Genomic DNA, 26,309 nt, shown 5'->3' with positions numbered 1-26,309 from the left:
ATTGTTTTTGGCTTTGGTATGGCTGCTCTTACCTTCAAAAAAGTAACAAGTTGTTACCTATTAGAATAGGGAAATCTTCATGACCATGCTCTCTCTATTCTAGATAAGTTGTTAGCACCTATTGATCATGTTTGTTTCTCAGCTGTTTGCAAGCAATGGCAGTCTTTTATAGAAAACTATCGTCAGAAAAGGCATTGTAACCGTAAGCTACTTCCATGGCTCATGATCCCACCGCCACTTGAGCTCGACTATGATTCCCAAGAAAAGACCAGAAGAAGCCAAGTATATAGCATTCCTGAAGCAAAAGTCTACAACAATATCGACTTGTTATTCCCTTACTATACTAGGAGGTGTTGCGGCTCATCGTATGGTTGGTTGGCCACAGTAGACCAAAGCCTTGCCATTACTCTCTATAGCCCTTTCCGAAAAGCAGCCGTGCCTATTCATCTCCCACCTTTGGATGCCGTCACCATCCCGATAGAACATGCTTGGCTTTACGAGTAGTACGTCCTAAAAGTTGTCTTGTCCGATGACCTTGCTTTAAATCCAGATAATTATGCGGTTGTAGTACTTTGCGATAATGTCACCAAGTTGGCTTTCATTAAGAGAGGCCAAACACGTTGGACTTACTTCACTAATGTGCGAGACCTTCTCTAGTTCTCTTAACCAACGTCATATTTTATAAAGACCAGATATACGCAGTTGGAAAATGGGGAGACATGGTGTGGTTAGATTTTAACAACTCACAAGTAAAGACACTACTGCCAAGTATGAATTTCACAAGGAGATGCAGACATCAGGGGAAGATGTCTATATGTATGGTCTCGAAACTTGAAGGGTGTGTTGTACTCTTTTTCTCCTTCAACTGAGGTTATTTTTGTCCCACTGGGTTTTTGTTACTCGGCAAGGTTTTTGACAAGGCACCACGTTTGGGCGACACAATGGGGAGTGTTCAAGTATATCCAGAATATGTGTCTGACCAAAACTCTAGGTAACTTGTCAAAGTTGTAATAGGGTTAATCATAAAAATATTCTAAAAGATATTTTCGTAGATATCCAATCATTGTACGATTATGTTTCTTTGTATAACTCTGATTCTATGCTTGTAATTCTCTATATAAAGATGCCTCTATTATCAATGAAAGACACAACAATTTCTCTCCCAATTTCGATTTCCTAAAACAGTATAAGATTTCACAATAATTTTTTTTGTAATTTTATTTTTGTAATAAAAAAAAGCGAATAAATCTCGTCCTCATCCTTTTGTTTCTCTTGAGGTCTTTTTCTAGGTACTTCAAACTACTTTTTTAATTTTTTGGGTGCTTCAAGCTAACCTTGATGGACTTCAATTAACTATTAAAGACTTGATACCATTACATATTCTATGCAAGAGCCAGTAGTCAAAGGAGATTTCTTTTTGTCTCTTTTGATTAGGAACTGATCATACCATGATTTGTAAAAGCAACAAAAGCTGAGGAATCATCTGAAAAGGGGGCAGCTACCTACTTTAATTTGTCTTTCTCATATGATCCCCTTACCATTCAAATATATTCCAGACTTTACTGACAAGTGATCAAATAGCTAGTCTCAGTTGAAGGCAAGAATACACCCAGTACTCTTCTTAAATCCCTTCCATAGCATAAACCTGCAAGCAAGAAACACCTGTGCTTAGCCATCATGGTGTGTCTAGGAGTCATTTTTGGTTGCAAGCCATCTCATTCTATCATAGGCTATGTTCTATCAGCCTTGGCCATCATCGGCATTCTCTTCTGCTTACGCCTCTTTTGTTACATCATCTATAGACTTCTGAAGGACGAGCATTCTCACAGTGAGCGAAATTCAAACGACGGGCTGGAAATGCAGCACTCATGAAGGATTTATCACCACGCGTACTGCTGCAATCGATCTGAAGAAGCAAAGTTTGTGAAGTTTAATTACGTACATGGCGAGAATCATCAGTACTCATCACTACCTTTCATGGATTCATGCATCCCCATGTCCTTGAAATTTCGTTCATAGGCCTGAGCTTCAACAATATTTCTCTTCAATATATTGCATTGTATAGCGTTAATTAACATCTAATTGTAGAATTTATGGTCAACAGCTCATATATTTGCTGCATATAGATGGCAACTCATCATAAACATCAGCACTACTCAATTTTCTGGTTTTATTCTTTTTTTTTGACTTATAATACCTAAATATTCATATACAAGAACGATGCAGCAGTACTGTTTCATTTATTCAAATTTGGTTTTTCCTGACACAAATTTGTGTTATTCCTGCTTAAATGACACAACCTCATCAATCAGCATAGTTAAAGCTACAACTAATTAGTTAGCTACTACAAATACAAGGAAGCTACCACAAACTCTCTCCGATTAAAGTAGCATGACTCTTCTACAGCTCGAAATACTCACTCCCACCCTGTGCTAAACACCCACTATTACCACTATTACTTTTGGATGTCACACGCCACACTTTGAGAACACCATCAAGACTCCCTGTACAGATTGTGCACCCCTCCTCAGTCTCTTCTCCCAGCCTTCCCAGAAATGCTGTCACACACCTGATTGGCCCTCTGTGACCCACAAGGACTGCTAGACAAGTATGCAGACCATCAGGGTCCTTAGACCAAATCCTACTCGTTGAGTCAGCTGACCCACTGACCACGTAGTTCGCCACGCTGGCCAAGCACATAACTGCATGGGTGTGGCCCTGGAGTGCCCCGCCGTACTGCACCTGGCCTGAGAACCAACCCCTAAGCCAAAAGTGTATGTACCCGTCAGTGCAACCCCCGTACAAGATTGCACCATCCGCTGTTAGGGTTAGGGTCTTGACGGGGGAGTACTTGGCCGGTAGAGTCACGGTGAGTGAATGTGGAAGCTGGTCGCCACGACAAAAGTTGCGGCGCCAGACTCGAACAGTTGCATCGTCGGAGGCCGTGTAGAGGATTCCATCGTCCGCGGCAATGATGGCATTGATTGGCTCGGCGTGGGCTTGGATTGTCTCGATGCATTTGAGGTCTGAAATTCGCCATACTTTCACTGTTTTGTCAATGGAAGCTGAGTAGAGGATGTCCTCTGCTACATTGATGGCTAGTGATGTTATGGCACCCATATGCTTAACCTGTTACAATGTTAAGACTTAAGAGTTCAATATTATAGCTTCACTATTGGTGACTGTTTCAGCTACTGATATTGACCAAAAGAAATTCCAGCTACTAGTTTTAGTTTGCTTCCAACGGTTAAAACTTGAAATTAATAAGAGAGTATCGATCGGTTTCCTATAACAAATTTAATCCACAACTTCATTTTGTCTTGTGTAGTAATGGTGATAAACAGAACCAACAAAATCTGTGGATTCAATAAATTAGGTCCTATACATGCCAAGTATCACCCCTGCTGGCCTACTTCAACAGAAATTTTAATATCAAACATGCACCATAGCTAATTTTTTAATAAAGACACAACAACCACATTTTACATATTCACTTTCGTAAGCAATGTAAGAAGTAGCAATGTAAGAAGTGTGTGCGCGCACGCGTGCAATGTAAGAAGTGTGTGTGGGAGAATTCAGAGCACCGACGTGCACTTGCACCAATATAAATAAATGGTTAGATTGCATTAAATACACTTTTTGTTTATTAAAAATAAAGTTGATAATAAATATCAAAAGTTGAGATTATTTTATAAGTGTTTGGTTATTGCTTACACGGTTACACCTTACGGTGCATAGAATAATTTATGATATATATATATATATATATATATATATCTTATTTTGTGTGAGACATGTAAATGTGTTATACGATTTAATCACATGATTAATAGAGCTAGGCAGTCCTTTCGTTCATCAACTGATCCATATAATTAATTGCAACTCGAATTAAGTGCATAAGATCACTATTTGTAAACTGATTCTGTACTATGCAGCTAGCGTTTACTCCAAATATCACTACTCAGACATATTGGGACCAATGAAATCAACAGTCTCTCTACCCTATCTAGATATCATTCATTCATCAATATTTTTGCTCGCTGACAAGCATGTATCAAACAAAGAAGTAATTATACCTCCTAGCTTACACACCAACCATAGTATTAATAAACACATAAATACAAACCAAAACAAATAACAGACACCCTCGCTAATACTTACCGTCTTATCTTTCCCGGCAATGTAGAAACTCCGGACATAACTTCCGATCTTCGGAATCGTAGCCAACCTCTCATGCTTCAACCCTCCATCCCATGTTCTCTGCCATATTCTCACCTTCCCATCACCATAAGCAGCATAAACCCTATCATGAGACACCTCTAGTGCCACCACCATGCAAGCTTTGGTCTTGAGCTGCCCACATTCTGTGAACTCGGGTAGCTTCCAAACCCTAATGACATTGGTATCTGAGCCGGAGTAAACTAGGCCACTGGAGGCGGTGATGGACAAGATCCGGCCGTCCTTTTTCAGGACGGAGGAGATGCAACGGTAGGCGGTGAGGAGGTCGGGGTGTTTGAGAGGGATGAACTGAGGGGAGGAGGTTGGGGAGGCGTGGAGGCTTTCGGTTTGGGAGAAGGAAGGAGAGACGTCATTGGTGTTATGGCGAGGCGGTGTATAAGGAAATTGTGAGAAGGATGGTTCTTTGGTTGATGTGCTTCTGGTGAAGCCGGAGAAGAACTTGTTTTTATTTGTTGCAAAAGATGGAGTTGGGGGAGAGTAGTCTTGTGAGGCCATTTTCCTTGTTCAGAATGTGGGAGCTAGGAGAGGTGATGATGGAGCATATGCTGTAATGAGTTTGTTGGTAGTGAAATGACTATGGTGGTGAAATGTAAAAATGAAGCTTATAATGGTGTAGTGGCTTTGTTGGTATGAATTGCGTAAATATTGTAGCATATGGTGTAATGACTTTCTACTTTGGTAGTGAAGGTATAACTGCCACGAAGGATTCAATGACTTTGTTGGAGAAGTTTTTATGAGCAACCGTCCATGTAGAAAGTCATTATACCATCAAACTCACAAGTGTCTCATCAAACAACAAGTTACTACTTCAACTGTTTGGAGACATTTTATTGAGCACCTTATCTATAACTTCAGAAAAATGAATACTGATTGCTCTGATGGAGTGAAGACTCAATTTTACATAATTTATAAATTGGGAGACGGCCATGTATCATAGACTTTTGTTGTGTCGGTACTTGATATGTATAAATGCAGTCCTACAGAGAGGTTGTGAATTAGGCCAAATGGGTGACTGACATGGTGTGGCGGGTGCCTAAATTTGTATCAATTCAACTCCTCCTTTGATTTTCATTTTCACCTAACCCTCCGAAAATCTCATAACATTTGAAAAAAGAAAAAAAAGGAAATGTGGTTAAAATGAAATTGAAGGACCAAATATAGAACCATATGAAGATCATCTTCACAAAAGATTGAGATAGAATAGGTGTTATATATTCTCCGTTTCTTCTTTTGCCCTTTCAAGTTCAATGCATATAAATTTTTGAGTAGTTTCTATATGACCCTTTTTAAATAAAATTGTTTCTATTAAGTCCCTTTTTTTGTCATTTCTTTTTAAAATATTTATTCATTATATAAAAATTTTACTTACTAAACTGCTATTCTTGCATAAAAGAGTCTTTGACCCAAAGCACCAAAATAAGAAAGGGTCCTTGACCCAAAGCACCAAAATAAGAAAAGATTAGCCCACTTACCTCAACAACAGATTTTTGTTCCCACCTACACAGTTTAACGTTAAATGACCATTTTGCCCTAAGCCTAATTAATAAATTACAACATTGCCACTCTCTTTCCTCTCTTCTCTGAGCTCTCTCTCTCTCTCTCCCCAGACAACTCCGGCGTATCTCTCCCTCGCTCCAGACCACTCCGGCATCTCTCTCCCTCGCTCCAGACCACTCCGGCGTCTCTCTCCCTCGCTCCAGAAGACTTCGGCGTCTCTTTCTCCCTCCCCAGACGACTCCGACGTCTCTTTCTCTCTCCCCAGACGACTCCAGCGACTCACTCTATCCCCAGACGACTCCGGCGTCTCTCTCCCTCGCTCCACACGACTCCGGCATCCCTCTCTCTCTCTCTCTCTCTCTCGAGCTTCCTCAAGCTTCGTATTGAGGTCAATTGACTCGCTGTACTAGTAAAACGTGCCTGCCGGCGACGTTGAGCTTCAAGTCGGAAGAAATTGACATCGAGCTTCGGTGCCGGAGCAGTACGATTCGGCACGACGAGGTGGATGTGGCCAACGAAGTCGGTGGCTACTCCGACGAGGACTGGAGGTTCGGAGAGGTAAGAGAGGTAGGCGGCGAGCTCCAGAGGTGATTCGATCCGGTGGTTTTGGTCCGACTATTGATTGGGGTGCCCAAATCAATTTCTAGTTTTTTTTTAAGTAACTGGACAGAAGGAAAGAAAAAGAAGTTTTGAATGTCTATTGCTCCCGAATAGACGTCTATTACCCCTCTATTAAAGGGCAATAAACGGCTATTGGGGGGCAATAGACGTTTTGAATTGATGTAATTTCCTTGTTTTTTTTTCTATAATCAAAGTTTTATTTGTCTAGATTTAGGGAGATTAGTTCTCATCCTGGCAACTGAAAGTCCTATTGGGGGGCAATACATGGCTGATGGTTGTCTATCGGGGCGCAATAGACTATCGGGGCAATAGACGTCTATTGGGGAGTAATAGAGGGCCAATAGAGGTCTATTGCCCCTCTATTGGGGGCAATAGAGGTTTTTAGAAAAGTCTGATAAGTGGCAGCCGGTGATCGGAATCCGGCGGCCAGTGACCAGGCTCCGGCGAAGTCCCCTATGGTTTCTCTCTCTTCCATCTCTCTCTCTCTCTCTCTCTCTAAGTAACAAAGGTGAGGGTAAAATGGCATTTAAAAAAAAAAAAAAAATCTTAATGGAATATTAGGGAAGACCTCCTTAGAGTGTTTTGGGTAAGAGGGAATTAAAAAAACTTAATGGGGTAAGTGAGAAAAAATCTCTAAAAATGGTGTAAATGGACAAAAACCCTGCATAAAAAGCATGTCTACTTACTTAGGACAAGGACCCGCCAAATCATACTATATCATATATCTATCAACAAACCACATTTTCACTCAATTTTGTTCTAAATCACTCTCGAGATCTGCCTCGCCACTTCATGTTATATCAAATAGGGCTGCAATTCCGACACGACTCGAAATCTGCATGAAATAAAACGGGTTGAACTCACACTATGAAAAAGCGGGTCGGCCTCGGGTCAACCCGCCATGACCCATGTAATAAACAGGTCGTGAGTCAACCTACCAACACAAAGTGAACCCGTATAACCTGATTATGCTATATGTCTTTTTTGTTTAAGGACAAGAGAAGTTAGAAGAATACTTTGATGCTTTAATTGATAATAGGGGTCTCTTTATATTGAGAATTACAAGTACAATATCTTGGAGTACAAAGAAACCTAAACAATCATAGATTAGGAAATTTAGAATATTCTAGTCTATTATAACTAGAACAAGTAATCATGTTTGGGCCAGACATACATAATTCGGGTTTCCTTCAACATTCTCACTTGTGTCGTCCAAACAGCGGTGCTTCTCATGTTGCCACGTTAAGAACTTTGCCGAGTAACAAAAATTCAGTGAGACAAAAATAACCTCAGTCGAAGGGGAAAAAAAGTACAACGTACACACCCTTCACATTTTGAGATCAAACATGTAGACATCTCCCCCTGATGTCTGCGTCTCCCCCCGATGATTACGATCATGTGAGTTCGGATAATTTCTGTAGACCAATACTTTTTATGTGTTTTTTTTATATGTTTCTCGAAAGTGGATTTGGGCACAGACTTATTAAATAAATTTGCCACATTGTCCTTAGATTGAACTTGATTAACTTTGATCTTAATGAAAGTTTGTTGTTGCTGATTGTAGAAGAATTAGGCCTCATCAACGGGCCGAATGAGCCGGCCCGAGCCTTACTACATTTTAAAATAATAACAGGTCAGGTCGGGGTTTATTGTAAATCGAAGGATCCAAGCCCGTCCATATAAAGCGAGCCTCGTGGGCTTTTTCGAGCCGGGCCTTGTGGGCTTTATTTATAAATAAATCTTTAAAGACACTAATTTTTATAAATCTATATCTATATATCATACACACCAAAGAGCAACCTCTATATAAAAAATAAATCTATCAACAGTAAAACTATTGAAAATACACGATAAGCCCTCTTTGGGTTCTCTCCAAAACCCTAGGTCGGCAGCGGGTTTCCAAGCGATCGATCTCCCTCGTTCGGTGGTGGCCGGGCATAGGCTCGCCTGCGCTGCTGGGCCTGCTGCCGAACGGGGATTGATGCTAGCATTCAAGGGATCTGGAGGGGTGGTGCTCGGAGTTTCTTGTAGGTGGAGTTTGGGCTTCAGATTCATGTGAATATCTCTGGGATGTGATGCCATGCGGTGCAGGATCGAAGGTCCTCGTATGATGTTCCAGGGTCGAAGGCGATGTGGGGCGACTAGGATCTGAGGTGCCAGATCGGTGCAGGTTGGGGTGATGCATGGCATGGCGGCTGTTTTCGTGGGTTTTGGTCGTGGCTTTTTGGTGCGTGGCGGCAAGGATCATGGCAGCGCAGGCGTGGCGGCGTGGGTCGACGTCACTTGCATGGGAACAACAACGTTTTGGTTCATCATCCACTGGCTTTTTGGAGGTCTGGCCTTCTCTTAAGTTGCTCTTGGATTGAAATATTTTGGGCTAGGGTTTCTGCCCTCAGCCCAATTCTATGTTTTTTAGTTTTGTCTAAATTACAATAATTCCTTGTCTTAGGAAACAGTTTAGACCTGCTTTTTTAGTGGGCTTTAGTCTATATTGCTATGGTTTCTTCTTACACCAAGTTAATGAATCTCCTGGAGTACCACAATTGAGTGCATTGACGAAGGGAGATTCGAAATAGTTTTCTTAGTGTACGCTGAGAGTTGTAGTTGTGTAGGATCGTAAAATTCAAATGAGCATCATTGTACTAGTGGATGGTACCCTTATTCCCTTACCTGCTTGGCCACTGATTTAGGGTACAAGCATATAGGGCTTATTTGTATGTGCCGTTCTGGCTTTGGGATTAAATGAAATCTCTATTACTCTGTCAAAAAAAAAAAAAAAGAGCAACCTCTATCAATTTAAAGAAATTAGGAAAATCGACCGTTAGATGTGATTATTACAATAAATTATGCGTGTGGTTAAAAATTTAGCCAAGTTCACCATAGTTTCAAACCCGATCGAATTGGTCAACCATAGTCACTTGTATATTTTCTTGGTTGACCGATGACTTGATGACCTCGAAACGTGCTTATTTTTTTACATCACGTTTGTAAATATTTAATCGATGGATGTGCGTAGACATAAGATAAAAATTTTAATTTTAATTACAAATACGTTGGCCGTTTGGAGACGACCTTTATACGGGTCAGAGAGGTACCCGACATCAACAAAACCTACCAAAACATTGTTCGATTTTTGGTGAGGAATAGGTGGACGCTGGTCGGTGGTAGCATAGGCGGCGATGACGACGCTCTTGACACATGACGGGTCCGAACGCACTTGGAGAGATTATAAGGTACTCATCATCTGGGTTCAAAAAACCAACCCAAAATTCATTTGTTTTTTGTTTTTGTTTTTCTAATTAATTACTAGAGAAAGATAATTTTGCCCTTGATAAAAATATCACATGCGGGATACGTGCTTGCCACATCAGCTTTTTAACGGAACCGTCACATAAATTGGACGAAAGCATGTCGTTGATATCAAAATATGACTTCAGATATCACATTGGTAGAGTTGTGAGTGTGGGTATCAAATTGACGTTGCCATCAAGTTAAGAGAAATTTTCTCTTTTGATATTAGTTGATGCATAAAAAAATAAAAAGAAACGTATTTGCAATCGCTATTTTATGCGGGTTTCAAGCTGCCCCATCTGAGTATAACATTTTCAAAATTTTCTTTGTTTTTTTTGTTTTTACATTAGAACTTTCCCCCAATTTACCTTTCAAGACATCAAGAATGAGGAAAGGGACACCCATTTCCCCTCAGTCACCCACTCTATTTTTCACTCGTTCTGAAACCACAAAGCTGGAGTCACTCCCTCAAATGCCACTCTCTCCTCCCTCCCAGAAAAACCCACCCAAAATGCTCGAGCGCGTCCTCTCCTCCCGCCGCTACGCCTCCCACCCCGACGCCGAAAACGACGTCGCCGCCGACGATTCCAAGACCAAAAAACACTTGCCCATCTCCTTCTTCACCACCCGAATCACCAACTACTTGACCCGAGCCGGACCCGTCTGGCCCTGCCTCCTCCTCCTCGTCTTCGTCCTCTTCCTCATCTTCTCCCTCATCTACAACTCCCGCAGATTCGTCTGCGTCTCGCCTTACGACCCCGCCTCCCGCACCGGCTTCTTCGGCTTCGATGGCCTCGAATCCGATTTCGGATCCCTCGGCGTGCCCTGGTGTAAGTATATCCGGCTTGGATCTCATTCACCTAAAGTCGCATTCTTTAATCTTAGATCTGAGTTTTTGCTCTTGAATTCAAACTTTGATTTTAATTTGATATTACCCAGTAGTTAGGGATGAGTTTAAATCTTTAACTATTTGGGTTGCTAAGAGTGGTTTTAGTTTAGTTGACTTCATGCACAATCAAATTTAGCTGCTGAGGATTTGCTTATGATCAAGTGGCACTGGCTTTGTAGTTTATACTAAAAATCTATGATTCAAATTGTGATGTTTATATCCAGATTGTAACTCTTACTGAATAGAGATATGTAGGAGTCATAAGCATTCGCAACTGTGTAATGCCAATGTCTGACTAAAGTTAGGATCTTTGCCATTAAATTCAGGGATCAATGCCAATGTCTGTGCTATTGCTTAATGTTATAGGATTCAATAGTATATGGAGCTTTATTGGTTCATGATAAAGTGAATGTTAGGATTTTTGGGTTCCTTTGTTTGGTTTGAATTCCTTGTTTTCAGTATGAGATTGCATCTTTGTTTGATTCTTATAATCTCATCCTTGGCAAAAGGCAGACCGAAACACGGAAAAACAGTGGATTGGACATCCAAGGATTTGATCAAGGCATTGGAAGTGTTTGTACCAATCTATGAAACCCGACCGATCAAAAACAACATGTATGGGATGGGCTTTGACCACAGCTTTGGGCTCTGGTTCATTGCCCAATGGCTGAAGCCAGATTTGATGATTGAGAGCGGTGCTTTCAAGGGGCATTCTACTTGGGTTTTGCGACAAGCAATGCCAGACAAGCCAATTGTGTCCCTCTCACCACGGCATCCTGAGAAGTATCTGAAGAAGGGGCCTGCATATGTTGATGCAAACTGTACTTACTTTGCTGGAAAAGACTTTGTTGATTTTGGAAGTGTTGATTGGGAAAAGGTGTTGAAGAAGCATGGGATTACTGATCTCAGTCGTGTTCTTATCTTTTTCGATGACCATCAGAATGAATTGAAAAGGTACTCACAATATCATATCTCAGTAGAATTGCACCCCTTATACTCATTATTGCTTGCTGATAGTTTTCATATTTTATGCTCTGGTGAGCAGAATAAAGCAGGCTCTGAAGGCTGGTTTCCGCCATATGGTTTTTGAGGACAATTATGATACTGGAACCGGTGATCATTATTCCTTAAGGCAGATATGTGATCAATCCTATATTAGAGGTGCATGCTCCCTCATGATATTTCGTTATCAATGCTATTTTTACATCATAGGCTTTATGTTTTATGATATGCAACCATGCCTTTGTTTTCACACTTTCCTAGTGAAGCCCTGTGTAACTTCAATTGTCGGATTATTGATGAATGGTAATAGTTTGTTGAAGTAAAGAAACCATTGTATTAAGACTTAGGAGTGACCAAAAGACTCAAGTGTGACAGTTCTACCTAAAGCACTTATCCATAACTCATTTTAACAAAATCTGTGCTTTCCTGTGGTTCATGGTTCAATAGTTTTACATCCTAAACTAATAGTTCCATAAAATTTTACATTAGTCGTGTTGCTGGATTTGATTCGAATTATGTTTTTTTGTTGTTTACTTTAGGAGGTGGTCACAGTTGCTTTAAGGACAGTGATGAAGCTCGGATTAGGTCAAAAAGGAAGCATTTCTGGGAGAAAGCAGTTGATATAGATGAACTTTGTGGACCAGGTGAAGCATGGTGGGGTGTTAAAGGGTACGTGCGGGATAACTTTAACCACAGTCATAAGTTGATACCATATGAAGAACATTTTCAGAACAGCCGGTTTGTGGAATCAATTCTTGATGTTTACTGGGAGCTGCCACCAGTGGCAGGACCATCGCTCACACATCAGACTAGATATGATCCTGCTCGTGCACCACCTCCCATTGTTGAAGATGGTCGGTATGGCTTATTCCAACGACTTGGTCTAACCAGATTCGATACTTCTGTATTTAATGGATACACTCAGATGGTTTACATTCAGATATCTAAACAGTAATTTTAGAGCTAGAAAAATGCAGATGCTTTATTTAGGTTTCCATAGTTTGTTCATAATATGAATTATGCACTTATTTTTTCTCATAGCTTTCTCGTTTCTCCCTTTCCTTTGATTGTCTGATTTGTCTTTAGTGACAACTGTTTTGTACTAGTATCATGTCATAGCTGGACCAATTTCACTTATTTTCAGCTGTCCACTATCTTATTCGAACCGGTTGAGTTAACAGTAGGCCTGGGCTCGGGTCGGGCCGGGCCTGAAATTTGGTAGAACCGAGACCGAGCCCGAAATAATCGGTTCGGGCCGGTTCGGGCTTTTTCAAAAGTGGAAACCGATCCAAACCGAGCCTAAACGGGCCGGTTCGGTCTTCGGGCTTTTCGGGCCCAAAATCAAGTTTCCCAGCTCTGATGCAAAATACACACAAAATTCAGTAAGAGGCAAGGTTTGAACCCCTGACCTCTTACACAAAATCTTTGCTCCCAACCACTGCAGCACAAGACAATCTTGTCATAATATCTCCAAAGTTTATATTTATTCTCGTCCTAGGCGCCATGAAATTTGGGGAATTTTTAATCTGGAATGGGGTCGAAAATTACTTGAACAGTATGAAGGTGGCCGAAAATTTCCAGAAACCGGCGAGCTCGATTTTCGACGTAAAAAATTCAATTTCAGGCCTCGATTCCTTCTAGAGAGTTGTTAAGAACATCAAGGCGAACCCACTGGAACAAGAATCAATCAAAACGATGCACTACATCTCGAGATATCCAGATCGAAAGATTTTCGTTTCGGATCGAAAACCGACCGAGCTCCGACGAACGTGAAACCGGTCACTCTAGGTGCAATCCTCCTAGTATGATGATCAGAAGGTTGAGGGGAGTTCATGGAGCCAAGTATCGGAAGTTTTGGTGGCCGGATCTAGGAGAAAACCGGCGTTGACTAAAATCGAGCTTAAATCGAAACAAGCTCACCGCCGCCGTTACAGGCCGCGCCGCCATTCAAGGCCACCACATACGGGTGCGCAAGGACCATACGAAGCCAATGGAAGAAGTTTGGTGAAGATTGGTGGCCTGTGGAGCAAGAACGAAGCCGGCGAAGGGAAACCCAGTTTCCGGCCGGTTCGAGCGCGGGAGAGAGAGAGTGAAGCTTCAGTTTCCGAAAATGGAAACTGGAAAATAATTTTGGAAAGTTTCCAAAAAAGGAAGCTTTATACTAAACTGGAAACTATTTCGAAAAATCATAACTAATTCATACGAACTCCGATTTTTGTGTTTCCGCATATGCACGCGATCGTATCGACGAGCACTACAACTTTCATGAAGGAAGTTTTCCCAAATTCTGTACGTATAAAAAGTCGATTTCGCGTGCCCTAATTAACGTACGTTTTTCGAACTAAAATCGTTCGAACTAATTCTACATTTCTCCAAACTTCGTACAATCTTCCATGACCTCGAAATCATTCTACAATGTCCTTGGAAAATAAATTGGATTTTCGGGGTATTACAATGGAGCGACATGTGGCATATGCTAAATATTCGGGTCGGTTCGGGCTTTCGGGCCCTAAAAATATGAAGACCGAGACCGAACCGAAAATATGCATTCGGGTCGGGCTTCGGACCGAACCGAAAATTTCAATATTAAAACCGAACCGAATCGGGCTTTTTTCATCGGTTCGGGTCGGGTCCTCGGTCTTTCGGGTCCGGACGCCCAGCCCTAGTTAACAGGCCTGTTGTAATATTTATAAATTTAATTAATTAAATTTTAAATTTTACATTGTGTTGGAAGCCTTGATTTTAGTTTAAAACTGTTATGTTTGACATGCAGAATTTTATGTATTTACGCTACGTTTGGTTCGTGGAAAGTAAGCATAAGGAAATTAAATTTGTTCACTTCTTGCATTTGGGATACAAAAGAAAAAGAAATACTTTTCTGAATGGAAAATGAGAGGGAAAACCACACTCGAAAGGAATTATTTTCTCCCTTATTTTGCTCTCATTCAGAAAAATATGTAATTTTCTTTTGTATTCCACAAGGTTTTAAGTTTCTCCGAAACTGTCGAAATTTCCGTAAATTTGAAGTACCGAAACAAAATTTATATGCTATATCATTTTTGTTAGGAGTTTCCCGAAAGTTTTTGAAATTTTCTGTATATTTCCGCGAAATTCTTAATTTCTGAAATATTTACACAAAAAATATATTAAAAAATTTACACTGAAATTTTGTTAAATTTCTGTGAAATTCGTTTGTCAGTGACAAAATATGAAATTTTGATTTTGATTTTTTTTTCCAATCAAGTTGAAATTGGATACAACAAAATTAACCCTCTTTGCTTTATCTGCTACCAAAGTACTCATACTCCAAGTCTCCAACCACATCATGATTCTATTTGCAATCGTGAGGCAAATTATGGAAATGACAGGGGGAGTGGCAAATCATGGCACTACAACCAATATAGTAGTGATGATCATACTACTTATTCTGGTGCAAATCGTGAATACAATTCTAGAGCTAGGGATGCACAAGGGAGACGCGAAAGCCATTTGTCTCTAAATGAGTTTAAATCACTTTCTTCAAGTATTGACTCAATGGACATAGGAACTCAATATAGTGATAACTCTAACCCATTCCATTCTCATTATCCTCATCATGAAATGAGTTCCACCTCAGAAAATACTTACGGAATTGGATCAAGCCCACAAGGTGGAAGCACATATGGCCTTTTTGATCATTCTTCGTCCCAAATGCAGTATGCTTCATACAATGAAACATCATATTGAGTAATTCCACAATATCCGATATATGGGTTGCATATGGGAAGAGATCAACACACATACATTACCCATGTGATGAAGTACCAAAATCATTTCCAAAATTCATGTACTTGGGAGCAGTATGCCATTATTGTATGATACTAAATGAGAGCAGTTCAACCACATTGTAATAGCTCATATTACTAATACTTTATATTACTTTTGTTGTACTTGTTTATTTTCATTCACGGGGTTTTGGTATTACGTCTCCCCCCCCCGGTTGTATTTTTCTAATTATTAGTGAAAAAAGCATGATGACCAAGCCTCCCATATACAGAACATTTATAATTACATATAAATAAAAACACTAATTTAGCAACTTACTACAGTTTTAGTTAATTACTTGTAAATAGGTTTATTATAGGTTAGTTTAGTGTAGGGGTCGTCAATGGGCAGGGCAGGGCCTGCCCAAAATTAATGGGCTCGGGCCGGGCCAAAACATATTTTTTTTATTTTTCGGGCCGGGCAGGGCCGGGCTTCTCTAAAAATCAAGGCCCAGGGCCGCCCATGGGCCCAAGGCCTTACTGGCTTTTTAGGGCCGGGCCCGCCGGCCCGGGCTTTTTTGGGTGGGCAGGGCCGAGCCCATTATATTTATATGTCATATTATTTTGTTAAAAAAATACAAAAACCTATGAAAAAATGATGATATGTTAATTATTGAACAAAATAAAATACAAAATTAAAAAAACATATGGCCTAATGCAATAATTAGTTCAATATAACTACATAAAAATATATTAATACAAAAATTGAATGGGCTTTCGGGCGGGCTTATAAGGCCGGGCCGGGCGGGCTTTAATGGGCATATAACGGGCCGGGCCTGGGCTTTGAACCCTCCGCCCTAGCCCTGCCTCGTGCCCAATGGGCAGGGCCGAGATGGGCTTTTCTGCGGGCCGGGGTGGGCTTTTGCCCACTGGGCCGGGCTTTTGTCCACTGGGCTGGGCAGGCGCCCATTCGCTGTGTATTCTCATTGATAATAGGGGCCTCTTTATATAGAGGATTACAATGCATAGAGTTAGAATCATACAAGGAAAGATAATCTCTAGATTCTTCTAATTGAACCCTATTACCACTACGTCAAGTAACCTAGAGTTTGGATTAAACACAAAATAGAGATATCCTTAAACACTCCCCCTTGTGTTATCCAAACGCGGTGCTTCTCTCGTTGCCTCGTTAAAAACCTTGCCGAGTAACAAAAACCCAGTGGGACAAAAATAACCTCGGTCGAAGGGGAAAAAGAGCACAACACACCCTTCACGTTTCGAGGTGAACATGTAGACATCTCCCCCTGATGTCTGCGCCTCCCCCTGATGACAACGATCATGGGAGTTCAGATAATTTCCGCAAGTCAATTCTTGCCACATGCTTCTCGAACGTGGATTTGGGCAATGACTTTGTAAACAAGTCCGCCTCACTTTCCTCAGATTGAATCTAGTTCACTTTGATCTCGAGGAGAGTCTGTTGTTGCTGATTATGCTTGGTGTTGTCGCTTTTGATGTAGCCTTGCCTCATTTGTTCAAAACAAGCAGCATTATCCTAAATGCTCGTAGGCTCATCTGTGGTAGTCTTCAAACCACAATTGCTTCGAACATGAGTAATTATGGATCCAATCCATATACATTCACAAACCACTTCGTGAAGAGCAATGATATCTGCATTGTTTGAAGATATAGCGAGTAGGGGTCTATTTTGTAGACCTCCAAGATGTCACGGTCTTTTCCCATGGTGAACACTTGACCGAATTGGGAATGACCTTTGTGTGGGTCAGAGAGATACCCAACATCAGCAAAACCTTCCAAAACACATGTCGTTTTGGGATGGGGATAGTGGACGTAGGCCAGTGTTGGCGGCGTACCTGGTGTGTGATGGGCCCGAATCCATCATCTCTTTGTAGGGATAGAACAAGCTCATATCAATCATACATCTCAAATATCGAAAGATATCTTTTACACCAATCTAATGGCGTCGCATTGGCGCAGAGCTATATCTAGCTAAAAAGTTCACAACATATGAGATGTCCGGTCTTGTGCATTGGGATAAGTACAATAATGCGCCTATTGTACTAAGTAAGGCACTTCTGTCTCTAGCACATCTTCGTCATCATCCTTTCGACGAAGAGGATCATTTTTCAGGATCAAGACTACGGACGATCATAGGGGTGCTTGAAGGCTTGACCTTGTCAAAATGCCTAAGCATCTATCGACACGATGCTCCAGTTCTAAACTGAGACATAATCGTGTTCTCCAAAAATCCTTCATCTCAAACTCGGATTTCAAGTGTTCAGCGGTTTTCCTTAACTCTTTAAGGGCTTCTAAAGAAGATCATGTCAAACATGAACCGCGATAGAATCCGAAACTTGTTATAGAAACGCGTGGGCATATCCCTTCCCAATCAAGTAGTCACTTTAGTGAGCGTTTCAATCTTATTGTAAACGCGCTCCGTGGTCTAGAGCCTCTGACTTGGGTAAATGAAGTTCACCATGAACCTTCATGTATATTCCGTATCTAGATCCCCATAGAGATACGTAGTGACCACATTTGTAAGCTGCATGTTCAGTTATTCGGAAACTACCAAACTGACAAGGTAGTGGAGTGCAATGACATCCATTACGAGAGAATATGTCTCATCGTAGTCGATTCCAGGGCATTTTGTGAGAAGCCTTGTCCCATAAGACAAGATTGCCATCTCTTTTTCTCATCTACGCTTTCTAACGAAGACCCATTAGTCAACAGGTTTTATGTTTGGAGGTGTTGGCATCTCTAGCTTGAAAACCTTCATCTTCGTTAGAGAATCCATCTTAATCTGGATCGCATCTTTCCATTTAGACCAAAAACTCTCTACATTGGTATTCATTCATCAACGGAGTGTGGTTCGATATCATCTTACTCAACAAACTCAAGCGCAACGAAATACGCAACTACATCATCAATTATGATGGAGTTTCTATCCCAAGTTTCATAGAGCTCTATATTCTCAGGAATAGGTTCCAACGTTGAGGCGTCCCTCAACGATAACCATAACCCGGAAGATACTCATGAGACAGATTTTGAGTCTTGATGATCAAAGGATTGGAATGTGCCAAACTATCCTTCGAACCCACGGGCCTCCCACGCATCCTAGCTGGGGCCATGGCCTATAACGCCAGAGTGCCACTCTCTTTGGCATTGGTGCCATGCCTACCTCCGTGTAGGGTGGCGCTACGTCCTCTCGTAGGGACGTCCTTCCTTGCTGGCATGTTTGCAGCATATTTGTGTGATCTCGTCACTTTAATAGGGATCAAGATGAGACATAGTGGGGACAGACCACGACAATTCCTGTCGTTCTTGTTGAACATCTGTGTTCTTATCTCCCCCGAACGACAGGAAGACTGTCGCATCAAAGTGACAACCAGCAAATCTAGCGGTAATGAGATCGCCTTGCAAGGGCATTAAGTGGTGGACGATTGTTGGAGGCTCAACTCCAACGTAGTTTCCTATTCGTCTGTAAGGACCCATCATAGAGTGATGTGGCAGCGTAATTGGCACATAAATGGCTCACTCAAATGTGCGTAAGTACAAAATACGTGTACCCAGTCACTAGCTGTAACGCAGAGGTACATTGAGTGGCGGTAGGTCGGAGACGAATTAGCATAGCTGCATGCGATAGTGCATCGCCCCAAGCGGATGTAAGAAGATTGGTGCGCATTACCAATGTTCGGACTACCATCGTAGTCGCGTCCGCGAGACCAATTTGGGTGTGTACATGGGAATGTGATGTCCAACATCAAGCCCATTGCAATATCCATCGAAAGTCTTTCGATGTAAACTCTCTAGCATAGTCAAATCCAATTGACTGAATAGGATGATCTGGGGAGTGAGCCCGTTGCCATACGATATGTGCTAGGAGTGTAGCGTAACCAGCATTTATAGGTGGACAATGGCACAACACGTGACCAGCGTGTTTGCTTGTCAACCAACATCATTAAATATTTAAGTTTCCGCAAGTTGGTTGAATCAATCCACAAAATCCCTACGGATTCTTTGTAAGAACAAAATGAGTATTGTCATATCCTTTGCATAAGACGGTCTCAGTCCTAATTTCCCTAAGGAACGGGCTTTGTAAAACGAGCGAGAGGCCTTAGAAGCAACCATTGAGTATTGTGGTTAGGCCTGAGTGTTTAAAACGCTATTTGAAGCAAGTTGGTGATTGCAGCATCACCATGATGGACGCCATCCATGGCGTCATGGATAGGGACTGCGCCAGCCCTAGGCTGGTGGTGGACGGAGGCAGTGCCCTAGGCAGCTGCGTCGGTCACACTTAGTCCGAAAATCAACTTTTGATTCATGCTTCGTTTCGCTCGAAAGAAATGATGTCCATGTGAAGTCTTTTGTAGACGGATCATCATATCATGACTAGGATGATCTATCTTGTCGTGACAAAGCCCATATGTGTCTAAATCCAAGAGATGTTCTCTCGTAACTTTATTGGATTAATAGCTCGAATAGTGACATAGAATCCACTAGAGAGACACATAAACTTCTCTAAGATGCGTCTTTGTTCGCAATCATTAAAGGTATTGCAAAGGAACTCATTTCCGTTCTCTACATGCATTTTCGCATGGAATTCGTTGGCTATTCATAGGGTACGATTTTCCCTAAGAGCGTAGAGAGTTTCTGTGACAGCTGTAATCAAGGTGCTATTTGGCAAGTGGAACTTGAGCTATTCCATATCCTTGAATTAATATTGATGGCCCAGCCATCGTAGTCACAAAGTAATATGCTCAGAATCAAAATTGAGTCATAATGAAAAGAACTCGAAATTTTATTCATAAGCCAACGGAGTACATCATTGTTTCTTTGATCAAAGAAAATCTAATCCAATAAAAAGTAATATGGCAATCGCCTACATCTCTTGGAAAATAAAAAGACTTAATCAAAATCACCAGTTTCTGGGTCTTGATCCTTGTAGTCTTCCACCCTTAGATCTAGATCGCCATCTTGATCTTCTTGTTCCATGTAATTTGCTTCCCTTGCTTCACGATACGTCTTGTATGCGTTTGCAACATTCTAGGGTGCTGTACATGTTTTGGCCCAATGTTCAGTTGATCCACATCGAAAACAAACATCATTATGGTCAGGCTAAGCAGTAGCTTGGTCAATGGAGAGCACGTTATGACTAGGCTCTTGGATGGCTTCCAGAAGTCCATCAGCCTTAAGATGTTGGCGCACATCTCGGACCCACCTATGGTATCCTGCGCCAGTTGTCTCTAGTGGAACAAAGTTCAACTTATTCAGGTAACTCATCCTGAAAAACAACACAAGATTAGGGTTAGTTTCGGAGCGAAAAATGCTACCACGAAAAACTATTAAATTTCTGAGCGTAGTCGCTTCCAAGAAATTAGAGATTTTCTGAGCGTAGTCGCTTCCAAGAAAATCCGATTCCAAGAGAGGTTTTGGATTAGATCGAAACAACGATGTATGTGGTCGATCGTTTTCTTCTCAACAAACTCTAAGTTTGGAGGACTCTACAAGCTCCAAGCTTGGAGTGAGCACGAACCCCTACAGTTCGGCTTTTGGTCTCCCCTATGTAAAGAAAGGGGGGTAGGAGAAGGGATGTTGGAAGTCCCCGAAAAAGAAGAGAAATTGTATTTAAAAACTCTAAAAAAAACGGGAACGTTTAATAAAAAATACCTCGAAATAGGTCGTCGGAAAATTTGACGGGAAAAATTGGTCGGAAAAATGTCCCTGGAAAAATGTTGACCTGCCATTGACCGGAGGGTTGACCAGCGTTGACTGACCGTTGACCAGGGTGCTGACGTGGCAGTGGGTCCCTGACGTTTTCCTTCTGGTGGTTGGCTTGCGTTCATTTTTTTTTCTTCTTCTTTTGCTTGGGCCGCGTCCCCTTTTTTTTTTTTTTTTTTCTTCTTATGCCCAGCACGTGGGCTGCTCCTCCGTCTCCCCTTTTTTCTTCTTTCTGGCCCCACTCCTCTTTTCTTCTTCTCTTCTCTTTCTTTTCTTCTTTCGGGCCCCACCCCTCTTTTCTTCTTTCTGGAGGATATGCTACCGGTCCGGTCACCTTTTGGCCGGTTTCTGTAGAGATAGTTCCTGTTCCTAGAGTCTGGGGTCAATCTGGGGATGATGACCAAGTTTTACTGAGAAGGGCGGTGTGGAAGCTTTTGAACCGGGAAGAGATATTTTTCTCTCTTTGGAGGGCCGGTTCGGTACTTTTCCGGCCGATTTCGATGATGCCTCCGGCGGTTCTGGGCTCCTGGGATCGAGAGCTTCAAAGTGGGTGTCGGTGGTTGCTATGATTTGAAGGCTACGATTTTAGGGTTTCAGGGTTAGAGCGTCGTGCTGATAACGTGTTTTAGGGAATCAGAAATTGAGAGAAATTCGCTGTGTATTCTCATTGATAATATGAGCCTCTTTATATAGATGATTACAATGCATAGAGTTAGAATCATACAAGGAAAGATAATCTCTAGATTCTTCTAATTGAACCCTATTACCACCAGGTCAAGTAACCTAGAGTTTAGATTAAACACAAAATAGAGATATCCTTAAACAAAGCTCAAATAAGCCTGTAATTTTACCAATTTATTCTCATCATTTTGAAAAAATTAAAATTCTGCCAAAAGTCTCTCTCTCTCGATCTCGCTCTCTCTCTACCCCAAACGGTGGACTGTAACCAAAGCTCGATGCCGATCATTGTAGATGCGGAAGGCGAGATCAGATTGTTTTGATCCAAGCCGGTTCGATTGACCTCGTCCACTCCCCGGCCGTCTTCGACTATCCCCTAAAGAACTCTCTCCGGTGAGAAGAGCACCGTCAACCGCCGTGGCTGGTAAACGTGTGTATAGGTATACGTACAACACAGCAAAAGAAAAGTGTCAAAACAACAATAATGTTTTTCCACCATAGTTTGACGATGACTATATTACTGTTGCTGGAGAAAGATGTCGTTGCTTTATTTGAAAAAAGTGCTAATGCTATCATCTCTCATCTCTTTACCAAGTTCGTATAGTCCTTCGCCAAATTTGCATATTTTGTTCTCGATCCTCAACCACCGTACCCCATGTTTGTTTTTTGATCCTCAACCATGCATATATTTTCTTTCCATTTTTTTTTTTTGAATATGAACGCAACCCGTAGAGTAGGTGGCTGATGAAGAAAAATTGAATTCAATGGGTGATCTTTGTTTTGTGGTGTTTAGTACTGGTTTGCTCTTTCTGTTGTTCACAGGTTCGTTTGCAGTTGACAGCATCAGTCACTCGCAGTCTATCCGTGATAACGGCAGCACCTTGGTTTCAAGTGATGGAAGCTTTGAGCTGGGGTTCTTCAGTCCAGGTAACTCAAAAAATCGTTACTTGGGAATTTGGTACAAAAACATCCCTGTTAAAACTGTTGTTTGGGTTGCAAATCGATGCAAACCGATTGATGACTCATCCGGTGTGCTGATGATAAACAGCACAGGATATCTTGTGCTGTTGGGTCAGAATAAGAGTGTTGTTTGGTGGACAAGTTTATCTAAGTATGCACAGAGTACAATGATACAGCTATTAGATTCTGGAAATTTTGTAGTAAGAGATGTGACAGATGGAAAGTCATTGTGGCAAAGCTTCGATTATCCTTCTCATACATTGTTACCGGAAATGAAGATGGGATGGGACTTTAGGACAGGTCTTAAAAGGGGATTATCAGCATGGAAAAATTCAGAAGACCCATGTCCGGGGGAATTCACTTGTGGGATTGAAATGGAAACTCATGCATACCCTGAGGTATGTTTCCGGAAAGGTGGTCTAAAATATTATCGTTCTGGCCCATGGAATGGCCTAGCATTCAGTGGTGCATCAGCACTAAGGCCTAATCCAATTTTTAGTTTCGACTTTGTGTATAATGATGATGAAATGTACTACATGTACAAACTTCGAAGCAAATCTGTAATTTCAATCATGGTCTTAAATGGAACAACGAGCACACGCGATCGCCTTACATGGATTGTAGCAGAGCAAACTTGGAGGGTCTATGCATCAGTACCTAGAGATTTCTGTGATCAATATAATCTCTGTGGAGCAAATGCAAATTGTATCATTAGTGACAATCCAGTATGTCAATGTCTACAAGGATTCATGCCTAAGTCACCAGAGAAATGGAATTCGACAGACTGGTCACTTGGATGTATGCGCAAGAAACCCCTAAGCTGCCAGGAAAGTGATAAAGACAGGTTTGTCAAGTTCACTAATTTGAAATTGCCGGATGCTACACATTCTTGGGTGGACAGAAGTATGAACATCAAGGAATGCAGAGCCAAATGCTTGAACAACTGTTCCTGTATGGCTTATACAAGCTTGGATATCAGAGCAGGAGGTTCTGGCTGCGCCATTTTGTTTGGTGATCTACTAGATATCAGAAAGCTTCCGGATGCTGGCCAGGATCTATACATTCGAATGTCGGCTTCAGAGATAGGTATGGTACTTTGTAACATGAACTGCTTAACTACTTTTATGTGAATGCAGCTATTATTGTTAGTGTGTTTCAAGAATGTCATTATTGTCTTTATATTTAAATCAGAAAACTTGCTTTCTCAATTTGCTCTGGGCCTGCAATCTAATATTATATCTAATTTACTGTGTCATCAACCATGACAAGATGATGATGGTAAAGTGAAGACAGGAATTATAGTTGCTGTTGTGATAGGCGCAGTGTTTTCAGGAATGCTCTTAGTTGGCTACTACGTCTACCGAAGAAGGACCAAATTGAAAGGTAGACTAACTTTGTAAAAATTATGTTGAATTCTGTTAAATTGGATTTGGTTGAGCTCAAATGGCTAAAGGGATTGAAACACTATCTGCTTTGAATAAGTTTTAGTGCGTTTACTTTTTTCTTGTACACGCTTCTTATAGGCTACACTCTACAGCTAACATTAGGTTCATTTATACTATGTCAGAGACAGAAAAACGAGAAGAAAATCTGAAGAAAAAAGGGGTACAAAAGGAGGACCTGGAGCTCCCGATCTTCAACATGAGCACAATAGCTCGTGCAACAGATAACTTTTCAGATTATATGAAGCTTGGAGAAGGTGGCTTTGGACCTGTTTACAGGGTATACTTTCATCTTGCTTCAGAATAATGGCCATAACTAACAAAGAATGACTTCATACTGAATTTCACAATACTTCAAATTTGAAATACTGTATAAACTTACAGGGGACACTAGCAGATGGACAAGAAATTGCTGTGAAGAGGCTTTCAAGCAGTTCTGGCCAAGGATTTAACGAGTTCATGAATGAAATTAAACTGATAGCCAAACTTCAGCACCGCAATCTTGTAAAGATTCTTGGTTGTTGCGTGCAAGAAGAGAAAATGCTGATGTATGAATACATGCCCAACAGAAGCCTGGACTTCTTCATTTTTGGTATGGACTTTTGAAATATTGTAAAAGTTTAGTAGAATTAGTTTTGTTCCTAGTAGATAAACAATTTCATATAGAGAATAGTTGGATTTCGGATTATTAATATACTATTGGAATGATGAACTTGCCAGATCAAACAAGGGAAGAACTACTGTTAGATTGGCCTAAACGTTTCCACATCATTTGTGGAATTGCTCGGGGTCTCCTCTATCTCCACCAAGATTCCAGGCTAAGGATTATACATAGAGATCTAAAACCAAGTAATGTTCTCCTTGATGATGAAATGAATCCTAAAATTTCAGACTTTGGCTTGGCTAGAATATTAACTGGAGGAGATCAGACTGGAAGAAATACTAAGAGAGTGGTCGGGACATAGTAAGTTTTTCCTCTGAACATTTCTCATGATAGACATCTCCACTTTTAATAATTGACATCAATGGTTTAGTTTTTGTTACTAATCTGCGATGTTTTACTTACTACAGTGGCTACATGGCACCTGAATATGCTGCTGATGGGCTATTTTCTGTGAAATCCGATGTCTTTAGCTTTGGTATATTGGTGCTGGAGATTATAAGTGGAAGGAGAAACAAGGGATTTTATGATCCAGACAACAGCCATAATCTTATTGGAAATGCGAGTATCAAATAAAAAGTTCTTCCTCTTTACTTGTTAATCCTTTATGCATAGAGATTGACGTATGGGGTTTGACGTGTTTCAGGCTTGGAGATTGTGGAATGAAGGAAGGCCTTTAGAATTGATTGATTCATGGTTAGAGAGCTCATGTAATCTATCGGAAGTGGAAGTGTTACGTTGCATTCAAGTTGGTCTTTTGTGCGTGCAACATCATCCTGAGGATCGGCCAAGCATGGCATCGGTGGTTATAATGTTGGGAAGTGATATTGCATTGGCTCAACCTAAACAACCTGGTTTCTTTATGGAAAAGGAACACAAAGCAAGCCCTGATATAGGTAATGAATCATCAACCTATGAAGTATCCATTTCGCTTTTGGAAGCTCGGTAAGGATTGATTTGTGTGGCTAGGTTCATGCTGTTTTGTTGAGGACACGTTCATATATGTAAAATAGGTAATCTTTACGTCTGTGCGCTAGAAATTATACTTCAACGTAGAGGTAACTCGATTCAGAACAAGAAATATGCACTTTGCAACTCAGATTGATGTATCCGAGTAGAAGCCAATGTTATAAAAATTGGTGGAAACGGATGTTGTTTCTTTTCTTTCGATTGGAGGGGGAAGACATTTTATACACTAACAATTGGCTAGAATGAGTGCTGCTCTAAGGCCACATTTAGTTCGCGGAAAGTAAGTATCAGGAAAAGAAACTTGTTCCTTTCTTGAATACAAAAGGAAAGAAAATACTCTCCTAAATGAATGGAAAACAAGGGAGGAAATGATTCTTTCCAAAGGAAAAATAAGAGGGAAAGTGGTTCATTCCAATCTTTAAGGACTTGTTTGGTTCGCGGAATAAAAAGGTTGGGAAAGGAAAGTTGAACCTTTCCTATGTTTGGCACAGCTAAGGAAATGAACAATTTTCCTACATGAATGGAAAATAGGGGGGAAAATGGATCCTCCCACACCCCATGAGATTCATTTTCTCTCATAC

At 41.1% G+C, this 26,309-nt stretch overlaps 3 protein-coding genes across 6 annotated transcripts; 2 read left to right on the top strand and 1 right to left on the bottom strand.

Moving 5' to 3' along the window:
- Positions 1–2,210: 2,210 nt before the first annotated feature.
- LOC112184593 (protein JINGUBANG) lies at positions 2,211–4,874 on the bottom strand. The gene is made up of 2 exons (XM_024322850.2): positions 4,162–4,874; positions 2,211–3,129 (listed from the first exon to the last, which is right to left on the bottom strand). The coding sequence occupies exons 1-2, from the start codon at positions 4,732–4,734 to the stop codon at positions 2,401–2,403; spliced, it is 1,302 nt and encodes a 433-aa protein (XP_024178618.1). The 5' UTR covers positions 4,735–4,874; the 3' UTR covers positions 2,211–2,400.
- A 5,134-nt stretch (positions 4,875–10,008) lies between these two features.
- Positions 10,009–12,579, top strand: LOC112190892. Its single transcript, XM_024330402.2, has 4 exons — positions 10,009–10,478; positions 11,047–11,491; positions 11,583–11,698; positions 12,079–12,579. Exons 1-4 carry the CDS (start codon positions 10,034–10,036, stop codon positions 12,492–12,494), a joined length of 1,422 nt encoding a protein of 473 aa, XP_024186170.2. The 5' UTR covers positions 10,009–10,033; the 3' UTR covers positions 12,495–12,579.
- A 9,316-nt stretch (positions 12,580–21,895) lies between these two features.
- On the top strand, positions 21,896–25,926 carry LOC112186830 (G-type lectin S-receptor-like serine/threonine-protein kinase At4g27290). 4 transcript variants are annotated; one of them, XM_024325364.2, is made up of 9 exons: positions 21,896–22,136; positions 22,519–22,623; positions 22,745–23,742; positions 23,926–24,039; positions 24,224–24,378; positions 24,483–24,690; positions 24,819–25,062; positions 25,170–25,320; positions 25,406–25,926. In XM_024325364.2, the coding sequence occupies exons 3-9, from the start codon at positions 22,824–22,826 to the stop codon at positions 25,706–25,708; spliced, it is 2,094 nt and encodes a 697-aa protein (XP_024181132.1). In that variant the 5' UTR covers positions 21,896–22,136; positions 22,519–22,623; positions 22,745–22,823; the 3' UTR covers positions 25,709–25,926. The 4 variants fall into 4 exon arrangements, with proteins under 4 accessions (XP_024181132.1, XP_024181131.1, XP_024181130.1 ...); XM_024325363.2 differs by having other exon boundaries at positions 22,519–23,742; XM_024325360.2 differs by lacking the exon at positions 21,896–22,136 and adding an exon at positions 22,149–22,353 and having other exon boundaries at positions 22,519–23,742.
- Positions 25,927–26,309: the final 383 nt, after the last annotated feature.

Source organism: Rosa chinensis, chromosome 2 (assembly GCF_002994745.2).
Source record: "Rosa chinensis cultivar Old Blush chromosome 2, RchiOBHm-V2, whole genome shotgun sequence".
NCBI lineage: Eukaryota > Viridiplantae > Streptophyta > Magnoliopsida > Rosales > Rosaceae > Rosa > Rosa chinensis.
This window is presented reverse-complemented; position numbering and strand designations above follow the sequence as displayed.

What these genes read in the sequence shown, in the direction of transcription:
- LOC112184593 (XM_024322850.2), bottom strand. Translation starts at nt 4,734, where the DNA reads ATGGCCTCACAAGACTACTCTCCCCCAACTCCATCTTTTGCAACAAAT. An exon ending in TTGCCGGGAAAGATAAGACG is followed by an intron (nt 3,130 to 4,161) that starts GTAAGTATTAGC and finishes ACATTGTAACAG; the next exon opens with GTTAAGCATATGGGTGCCAT.
- LOC112190892 (XM_024330402.2), top strand. Translation starts at nt 10,034, where the DNA reads ATGAGGAAAGGGACACCCATTTCCCCTCAGTCACCCACTCTATTTTTC. An exon ending in ATCCCTCGGCGTGCCCTGGT is followed by an intron (nt 10,479 to 11,046) that starts GTAAGTATATCC and finishes CCTTGGCAAAAG; the next exon opens with GCAGACCGAAACACGGAAAA. An exon ending in CATCAGAATGAATTGAAAAG is followed by an intron (nt 11,492 to 11,582) that starts GTACTCACAATA and finishes TCTGGTGAGCAG; the next exon opens with AATAAAGCAGGCTCTGAAGG.
- LOC112186830 (XM_024325360.2), top strand. Translation starts at nt 22,233, where the DNA reads ATGTCGTTGCTTTATTTGAAAAAAGTGCTAATGCTATCATCTCTCATC. An exon ending in CCTCAACCACCGTACCCCAT is followed by an intron (nt 22,354 to 22,518) that starts GTTTGTTTTTTG and finishes TGTTGTTCACAG; the next exon opens with GTTCGTTTGCAGTTGACAGC. An exon ending in GCCATAATCTTATTGGAAAT is followed by an intron (nt 25,321 to 25,405) that starts GCGAGTATCAAA and finishes GACGTGTTTCAG; the next exon opens with GCTTGGAGATTGTGGAATGA.